The sequence below is a fragment of the Podarcis melisellensis genome, assembly GCF_964234715.1.
Source record: "Podarcis melisellensis genome assembly, chromosome: 8".
In the NCBI taxonomy this organism is placed as follows: domain Eukaryota; kingdom Metazoa; phylum Chordata; class Lepidosauria; order Squamata; family Lacertidae; genus Podarcis; species Podarcis melisellensis.
In genome coordinates, this window is record NC_138540.1 from 54,001,175 (window position 1) to 54,010,640 (window position 9,466).

General features: G+C 44.8%; 1 protein-coding gene across 6 annotated transcripts in view; it reads left to right on the forward strand.

Moving 5' to 3' along the window:
* The window catches only part of KIFC3 (kinesin family member C3), a 33,466-nt gene extending 24,578 nt beyond the window's left edge, over positions 1-8,888 (forward strand). For 5 of the 6 annotated variants that reach the window (XM_081921098.1, XM_081921099.1, XM_081921102.1 and 2 more), the window contains 11 exons: positions 99-229; positions 451-562; positions 968-1,149; positions 1,458-1,562; positions 2,584-2,714; positions 3,473-3,596; positions 4,110-4,239; positions 4,762-4,991; positions 5,747-5,881; positions 6,550-6,649; positions 8,426-8,888. In XM_081921098.1, the coding sequence (XP_081777224.1) occupies positions 99-229; positions 451-562; positions 968-1,149; positions 1,458-1,562; positions 2,584-2,714; positions 3,473-3,596; positions 4,110-4,239; positions 4,762-4,991; positions 5,747-5,881; positions 6,550-6,649; positions 8,426-8,451 (1,406 nt within the window). In that variant the 3' untranslated portion in view covers positions 8,452-8,888. Of the gene's footprint in view, positions 1-98; positions 230-450; positions 563-967; positions 1,150-1,457; positions 1,563-2,583; positions 2,715-3,472; positions 3,597-4,109; positions 4,240-4,761; positions 4,992-5,746; positions 5,882-6,549; positions 6,650-7,634; positions 7,668-8,425 lie in introns of all 6 variants that reach the window. The other variant, XM_081921100.1, reaches the window with a different exon arrangement.
* Positions 8,889-9,466: the final 578 nt, after the last annotated feature.

A 9,466-nucleotide genomic window follows, 5' to 3' on the forward strand; every position in this document is an offset into this window, starting at 1 on the left:
TGTTTAAGGAGGAGAAATGCTTTTTGCAAATGAAAATGGCATGGGAAAATGTATGAGTCTGTAGCATTGCCTAAATGTACATTTATTCATCTCCGTAGGAGTGAGGACAAATCTCCTGACTCTCCAGCCAGCTCTTCGAACCCTTACAAATGATTACAATAGCCTGAAGCGGCAGGTCAAAGAATTTCCTGTTCTTCTCCAAGAAGCCCTACAGAGTGCCAAGGCTGAGGTCAGTCCAGCAGCAAGATTGTCCTACTTCCAAATCTCAGGGCTGATTCCCGCCCTCTAAATGGTGTGGTGCTGCACCTTCCCTGTTGGTTGTAAAGTTCCTTTTTAATTATGAGTGGCTCAGTTGAGATGGGAAGATCTGGATGAGATGAGGAGGAGTAAGATTCTCCACCTCGCAGAGTGTGACATATTTCCCCTAACTCTTTTGCCCTTTCTTCAAAGATTGGCCAAGCCATTGAAGAGGTCAACAGTACAAATCAGGAGCTCCTGAGGAAATACCGCAGAGAACTGCAGCTCCGGAAGAAATGTCACAATGAACTTGTGCGGTTGAAAGGTCTGTGGGTCCCTATGTATGGGTTCCTTGAGGGCATGGCATAGATGCCACTTGACGGCCGAGGCTATCTGATAGGAAGCTGAGGTGGTGTTTTCTGGGGTTCCCAGCTTGAGAGTTGGGGGAGCCTTTGCAGTGGAAACATCTTGCTATCTCTTATGCAAGGGATGTTCATTGTGGCTCAGGTGGTTTTGCTGATGGCTGTCTGGATTTGCACACATTCTGCTTCACCAAAAACAAGGTTCTGGAACCTTGGCCTGCCCCTAAATGCCATTAGGAAAGATGGTTCTTTTGGAATATAGCCTAGTGGTTGAGATAACCATCAGCCACTGTGATTGTCTGTGGGGTGGCCTAGGAGCCTAGAAGCCAGCTGTTCTCAGATTTATAAAGCTATAATTTCCCTTTAAGGCAATATCCGTGTGTTTGGTCGTGTTCGGCCAGTATGTAAAGAGGATGGCGATGGGCCAGAAGCTGCCAGTGCGGTGACATTTGACCCTGATGATGATGCCATCTTGCATCTGATGCATAGAGGGAAGCTGGTATCATTTGAACTTGACAAGGTTTTCCCTCCTGAAGCAACACAGGAAGATGTAAGTATAGTCACGGTGTTCTCCTGTTAAGTTAGCAAGAATGTCTGCTGGGTGAGAGAAGGAGGAACGTAGCTCAAAGGGAAACGTCTCATTTGTTGAGTTACTTAACTAGGTAGGAATGTGTTTACCAGCAGGCAAATTAGACATGTTGCTGTTGCTGCAGTGTCTCATCTTCCTCCTTTACTCTATATGTAAAGAGATTGTGATTCATTTAGTTTGGACTTAGTAGTCTCATGGATATGTATGAGCCTGGTGGCAGCAGAGCAAAGTACTCTGCCAATGGCTTACGTAAACTTTGTTTTTTAAAGGTCTTCCGGGAAGTTCAAGCCCTGATCACATCCTGCATTGATGGTTACAATGTTTGCATTTTCGCCTATGGCCAGACAGGTGCCGGCAAGACATACACAATGGAGGTGAGCTGCTTTTCAGTTCCTTTTTAAACGATTTGCTGATTCTGCAGTTTCCATAGCCCTGTTGTGGGGTTGTTCAGCTAGTGCTAAATGCCTATCTATTTGGGGGGTGGGGACTGAATATAAAGCCCATATAACATGTCTGCGAGTGTGTTTCCAAGTTCAGTTCAAGGTGGTGGCTCTCACCTTTTAAAGGTATCCTTGGGCCCACATATCTTGGGGAGCATCTTTTCCCTTATGAACGTCCCCAGTTATTCACACCAACCCAGGAGGTCTTGCCCCATGGGATATTCATTTGGCAAGTCCCTAAAATGTGGCCCTGCAGCTGCTCAATGCTCTTCCAAAGGTTTTTCAGGCTGCATCGTTGTGCAGTTTTAGGTTACAAAAAAACTCACTCCTTCCTGCTCTTACTCATTATAGGGGTGGAGTATACAGGAAAGGGTTACCTCTTCTTTTAGAAGGCAGTGTCAAAACTAGGAGTCAATAAATCTGGTTACCTGTGGTCAACTGGAAAAGGAGGGAACCTTCTCACCAGTCTTGATTCCTCCTTCACTGGATGAGTAGGGTTAATCCTTTGCTCCCACTTGCTCTGCCTCAAGGGGTAGGAGTGGTCCAATTTCCTTTCATTCTTTTGAAAACACCAGTTGCTATTTAGGCTTTCTGGCTGCTGTTTGGGGCAGACTGTGTTGTATAGTGTTTCCATGTTGGCTGAGGGGGATTTGTGGTATAGAGTTCAAAATACTACCTTTTAGCCTTTATAAGGTTTTATTGTTTTTGCATTTTTACAGAAAAACTGTGTGTCCCCCCGCTGCTGGGGATGGCAGGGAGATGGATAGAGGGAAGGGAAATTGATGACTGCACTGCAGAGTGAGTCAGTGATGGTGTGCTGGACGGCCTGGCATGAGCGTGTGTGTGTGCGTGTGTGTGCGCGCACACACACACACACTCTTTCTGGTGTTCCTTTCTTCTTATGTAATGTTAATTCATTGAAGGAACATGATGTCCCTTCCATTTTCCTCACCAGGGAACTCCCGAAAACCCAGGAATCAACCAGCGGGCACTGCAGCTTCTCTTCTCAGAAGTGCAGGCAAAAGCCTCCGACTGGAACTACCAGATCACTGTCAGTGTGGCTGAGATCTACAACGAAGCCCTCAGGTAACCACAGGATGCCAAATACTTCTCAGTATTTGGGTTTTGAATGTCCCAGTAAACAATTTCAGTGGCAGTGGTGGAACAGCTTGTGCTTTCTGCAGGAGAAGCGACCCCGCCCCATATAACAAGGGAATGCTTCATGAAAGTCCAACCTTCTGGCTCCAGTGGTGTTGATGGATGTGCCGATAGGCAGTTTTAATATTCCTATTCAGATGCTCTGGAAACTAGCTCTGGTGTTGAAGCAAGTTTCAGAACTGAGCCCCGAGACAGAATTAGCTCTTGCAGTGGCAACTCTGTTCATCTGTTTTCAGAATTTAGTTCCTCTTGGGTAGCTGCACTCTTAGCCAAGGCAGTTCATTGTAACTCTTTAGAATTTGTTCAGCTAAAAAATTTCCTTTGACTGAGGAATACTTGTTCCATGGTTCTTCCCTCCTTCCCTCCATTAGCTGTTCTCTGCCTCTGTTCAAAGCACTTGGAATGGTGTTGGTATTGGACACTCTTAGGTTGAAGAACACTGTCCTCCTGCAATTTGTAACTTGGGAAGGAAGAATCAGCTCTTTAGCTAAGGAACCTGATCCTGCTGCAAGAGAACCAATGTGGGGGTTTTCTTTTAGCAATCAAATATTGGGTGCCTTATTTGTTACTGTTTCTTCGGCAACTGTCTCTCACCTACAGCACCCCTAACCCATCTTTCTATGCTGGAAAAGTGTCCTTTTGGAGCACATAGCCTTACAAAGATTTTACTTGCCTCTCTCTTTCAGAGACCTGCTTGGAAAGGAGCCACAGGAGAAGTTGGACATCAAACTGTGCCCGGATGGTAGTGGACAGCTCTATGTGCCAGGCCTGACAGAGTTCCCTGTGCACTGTGTAGAAGACATCAACCAGGTTAGAAAACGGGCAAGGCGGCTTCACTTTAAATAGCAAGTCAACCACCCCCCCAGTCTAGGTCCAGGCGAGGGAAGTTCAGAAAGGCTCACTTCTGTAAATGAGATTTACAGGAAGAATAAATGAAGAATTTTAATGAGTATTTTATGACACAAGTACCAGAAACTGCTTTGATTTATAGGATAGGATTATATAAAAATGTGATGTGGGCAGTATTGTGTGCGTTGCACTGTGAAGCTGAGTTTACTGTGCAGCCTGCATCTTTTTTCCTGTTTCTTGGGCTTTGAGTTTTCAGCTGTTTTCATGTGTAACAAATCTTAAGGACTTCCACTGACTATGTGGTGCCAGGGAAGTTCTGCAAAGGCACTCTCTGCTGCTCAGGCATCCTGCTGCCCTCTGAATGGGCACCAAGTGCCTGGGATGATGGTCAGAGAGGGAGGCCTATGTGAGAACTGGCTGCTGAAGACAGGTGTGGCTTGACCATCTCTCTCTCTCTCTGTGCACTTATTCTAGGTCTTTGAATTTGGTCATATCAACCGAGTGACTGAAAGCACCTACTTGAACGAGCACAGCTCCCGATCTCATGCCCTCCTGATTATCACAGTGAGGGGAATTGATTACAGCACAGGAATACGAACCACAGGTTGGTAGAAATTTACTCCTAGTTGTTGTCAACCATGAAGGAAACATGGTCTCCTAACCTAGGTTGTAAGTGAATCACATAGGAAACAGATATGACAATTAATTTTGTAGATGATAGCCAAATGACAATGTAGCTCAGGCCGGTTGATACTTGAGACAAGGTCCAGGAGAGGTCCATGCAGTGAGCCACCAGGTTTAATTGAGCAGAATAAATTGTAAGAAACATTACTGGGCATCACTTTGGCTGGTAGCCAGGGATAGTTCCTTTGCATTGTGTTTGCCACCGTTGTGGACAAACCAGTAACTGAACCCTTGGGTTCTCGACCACCAGTTTCTACATACAGTCAAGCTCTTTGGTTTCTTGGTGATCTTAGAAGGGTGCTTGATCATCGATGGCTCTGGCTGTTGTTTGCCAAGACCCAAAGTCTTGTTGAATACTAATAGCTCAGTCCTAAACATATTTATTAGCAAGTAAGTATGCTCAGGATTGTAGTTCAAGTGTGCCTGACTTCTTTCCTCCTAGGGAAGCTGAATTTGGTCGATCTGGCAGGATCTGAGCGTGTGGGGAGGTCTGGTGCAGAGGGGAGCAGGCTGCGTGAGGCCCAGTACATCAACAAATCACTCTCAGCGTTGGGAGATGTGATCTATGCCCTGCGTTCCCGCCAGGGCCATGTGCCATTCCGCAACTCCAAGCTGACCTACCTGCTTCAAGACTCTCTCAGTGGTGACAGCAAGACCCTCATGATGGTCCAGGTGGGTGCTTCCATAAGAGCCATAATGGAGGGGGGGGGGCTTTCAAGTGACACATAATGAATTGCATATTCAGTGTATTTGGTGCAGTGTGATGCGCCTACTTCTCCTTGAGAGCTATGTCATTCCTGGATGTTTTCTTTTGCTATATTTTTTTATTTATTTTCAATAATATCTGGATACGGAATAATAAAAACGTATTGAGCAGTCCAGATGCTTGTTATTTTAAAGTTAGTAACGGTTATTACAAATGATTGACAAATGCAATACATCAAGTAACAATAGAACAAATAACTATTTCCAGCCCCCACCACAAATAAAATTCTTTGTTAGCAATCTACACACAGTGTATCATATCGTATCGTATTGTCCAGAATAACACTTTAGCAAAAAGGCCGCTCCTGTTTTGACTGCCATGTGCAGTTGTGCATGCAACAACTGGTGTAAGTTCCCTGCCTGCACTGTTTGGATATTTAAAAAATGTTTTGTGTGCTTGGCTGTGTAATCTCAGCCCTGGAGCATTCCCCACCCCCGCCTAAGAAAAAAAGAAAAACCCAGCATAACCCAAAGTTGCAAAGGGCAGCAAGACTCCTTCTGTTTCTCTCCCTGCTTTCCATCTCATGCACCTTTGGGGAAAGGGGACAAACAGCATAGATCTATAAGCGGGAGGCATCAGCAGGAGTTCACCACTTCTCCCTCGGTTCTTTCAGCTTTAAATATGGATAATCATGAATGTTCCCTTTTCCCTCCCTGGTCAGGTCTCTCCTGTGGAGAAAAATACAAGTGAGACACTCTGTTCCCTTAAGTTTGCTGAGAGGGTTCGCTCTGTTGAACTGGGCTGTGGCTCTCGGAGGACAGAATTGGGCTCCTGGACCAGTCAGGAGCACTTAGAGGTAACTGGCCCTCATTGGTTTCATCCTGCTTTCTTATGCAGGAGTGTATCATTGGGCTTATTCTTGCTTCATACTTTGCCTACAGGGAAGTGCTTTTGGTATAATCTGGACACCAGGCAGGTGCTGGTTGGGTGATCTAGTGTAAATAATAACCTACAAGGCCTTTTTCACTTCAGATTTCATATTTCTTAGGTAAACAGAAATAGATATGAGGGGAAATCAGCCAAAACAAATGTATCATGATGTAGTATATAATACTTTTAGTTTGATAAGTTTGCTGTATTCTCTTATGACTTTGTATGTCATATTGAGGGCCGGCCCACCCATGAGACAAGGTGAGACAACTGCATCAGGCAGTAGGATCCACAGGGGCAAACCCCAATGCTGATCTTCCTTACCCCCTTGTTCCTGATGTAGATCTTCCCTGGTGGCATTTGGGGTCTACCTCAGGTGCCAAAATGTCTTGGGTGGGCCCTGGTTATATAGGCTTAACACCAAATCGGTTATTGTGTATGTTACTGCACCAATTTTGGTGTTTTACAGCTTCTATTTTGGAAATGTGATATTGGTTGTACGTAATGCTAAAATCATTCTCATATAAAAATAAAACCACAAACCTCCACAAAGTTAACATAAAATGTTGCAAACTCCTGTGGCGGCTCTTCTAGGCAGACTCATCATCAGTCACAGCACAGCCCTGCATCCGAAGTCAGTCTTCTCCTCGGACTCGGCGAGCGAGTTCACTCCGGGCAAGACTCCAGACGTCAGGTAAGACTTGCATAGAAGCCGGCTCTTCCTTTTGCTCCTCAGGGCACTCTGACTCTCCCAGAGATTCTGAGACACAGTGATGCTCTCTGGGTTTTCATGTAGAGGTGAGCTGAATTCCACAACTGGTGCCTCTGGACACTCAGAGTGTGTGTGCATGTGCATTTGCCAAACTATTGCAAAACTATTTTGAAGATGAGGCCTGCAACAGGGCAAGCCCTCTCCTCACTGCTGCTGTGTAATCATCCAGGGGTAGGAGGGAGGAAGAAGCAGCATAATAGAGGTATCAGGAAGGGTGAAGTAACCAGGAGGCTGATGTCTCATTTACCATAAGATGTCAAGGCACACAAATAGGCCTTGAAACATCCCTCAAGGAAGCAGATCAGACAACCCTCCTGTTCCAGCCACCCCTCCATTCTGTATATACTGTAGGTAGGGGTGGCAGTAGAGAGTGGGATTGATTTGGACCAGGATGGATGCTGGGTGCTTAGAAAATCTTCTGGCTGCTCATGTTCATGAGTAGTGGCTTTCTGCTCTTCCCGGGGCAAATCAGGTCACAATGGCAGGGGAGGGATGGGTGCATAGAACATCAAGTGTATTCCAGGAGAAGCACAGAGTGTAGGGAGCCCTCTATACAACATTCATCTCCATGCACCTTTGCTTTGAGATCAGCTATCCTCATTTACAATTAGAACAGAGATAGTCCTTTTGCCTCCAGCCTCAAATCCATCATTTGCCAGGCACACTCCATGTTCATAAACTTTTCTAGGAAGTTCAAGGATTAGAATTGCTCTTGTTGGATCAAATCGAAGGTTCCAGCAGCCATGCTGGACAGCCAGATGCTGTGAGTAAACTCATCAAGACATGATGGTGTCACCCAGCACCAAGCAGCTAATTGTTCATTAATGCAGTACACGCCCAGCTGCTTTTCCTCTTAATTTATAAATGTGGGGATGCAAAACAAACCTGTTGTCCCATTTGATTTCAGCCTGGAATTAAGAGAAGCTCTGTCTGCCTCCAGGTGAGTGTGGACAGGTGCTGGGTGCTGGAGACTAAGCTGCTTGGCAAGGTGAAGGGCTATGCTTTGGCCAGGGAGGCAGGGAATGGGCACAACCTCTCCTGCTTTCTTGGGGGTCAGGGCTTGTAGTTGATGGCATTTTCACATCTTCAGAATCTGGGAAGTGGCACTGGACCTTGAGAACTTAAGTTTCCACCTTTATTTTACTTTTTAAAGCATGTTTTGATTGCTTGTAACCATGGAGGTGTATTACGAAACCTCTAGCATTCTAGGGATGGAGCCTCAGGGCATTGTATGATAACTCTTCTTTGATCTAATTGTATACTGTACTTAAAGTGCCTGCATAACTGCCTGCTCCTTCATAGATTCCTTTTCTGCTTCAGATCTCCAAATCTGTCGCCAGAGGTGGCTTTCTGACCTACCCCTGACCAGCTTCTCTTTTCTGTTGCTTTAGGAAAGTGCTTCATATTCTGAAACTCTTCCTGTGCAAGAATCAGTAATGCAGTAAACATAACTTGAAGGATCATTTGCCATTAGATTATAGAACACAATTTGTAAATTCTTTTAGTTTTGTATTTTTAAAACTTTATTAGCATGACATTCTGCACAGAGGTTTTGGCTAGAGCCTGGCCAGCTGCCACTCATGGGTGACCTGTTATGCATGTAGCAAAGAGATGGTTGGCACTCACTGTGGATGCAGTGTAGGAATAGAAAGCAAAGTGCCCTAATATTTTCCCTTGGTTTTTTGTTGTTGTTTTTAGGGAAACTGAGGCCAATTCCTGTGTGAAGCAGCTGATTTGAGGAACATGCTTTTTTAAAAGGAGTTTCAGAAACCATGAATACTTTTTAAAGAGACTACTCATCTTCCTGCCCACCTCAGAGGCTAATAGACACTGATTTGGGAGACACAAAGAAAGGGAAGCCACAGCAAAAAGAAGGGTGGTGCCATCTGCCAGCCCTTGAATTGCGAAGGGTCTCTCCATCAGACACACTCCCATCCTGAGAGAAGGTGACATGCCAGCCCCCTGTTGTACCTCATCCGTTGCTGGCAATGGATGGACTTGGGCTTGGATGCAACTGGACTTCAGGAGATGGTTCATCTGCCTATTTGACATGAGGTGAATTTTACTATATTTTTAAAGGGAGAATGGAGGTCCTAGACCCATTCCCATCCTTTTGGCCCTCTGCATTGATTTTTTTAATTTAATAAACTCTTTGCACCAAGATGTGGCTTCCAAGCACCATGTGTTTCTGCTTTTTATAAAACGAACAACTCAGCGGTCTTCCTTGTAGCAGAAAAGCAATAGTGGAAGCAAAATTCAGCGGGACTAGGGCAGAGCTTAACCTGCAACACTAGTACTCACTTCACACAATGAGTAGTTGGCTGGGCCAGAGCAGCTATGAGAATAGCTGGGACTAAAGGCATTTTCTCTGAATTTCATCTTTCCTCCCGCATACTCCAGGTTATTAGAAGTCCTCTAATGAGCTCCACAGAAGGGATCATTGTCCCTGTAACATACAGAATTACTTATTTGCTCCTATTTGTTTTTATTATTGTATTTAAGGATATATCTGTTTATTTTCAGTCCATGTCACTTTTGTCTATGTTCCTTCTGTTTTCTCTCATTTTTCTATGTGTATTTTTTTAGAAGTCTCAAGTATGCATTTCTCTGCAAATTTAATTGTTATGAGGTGATCTATGGCCTGCCTTTTTTTAAAAAAGAAAAAAACACACCTTAGGTCTCCAAGGATCCCACCCATGATGTATACCAAGTGAATTCACTCTGGAATATATACATCAA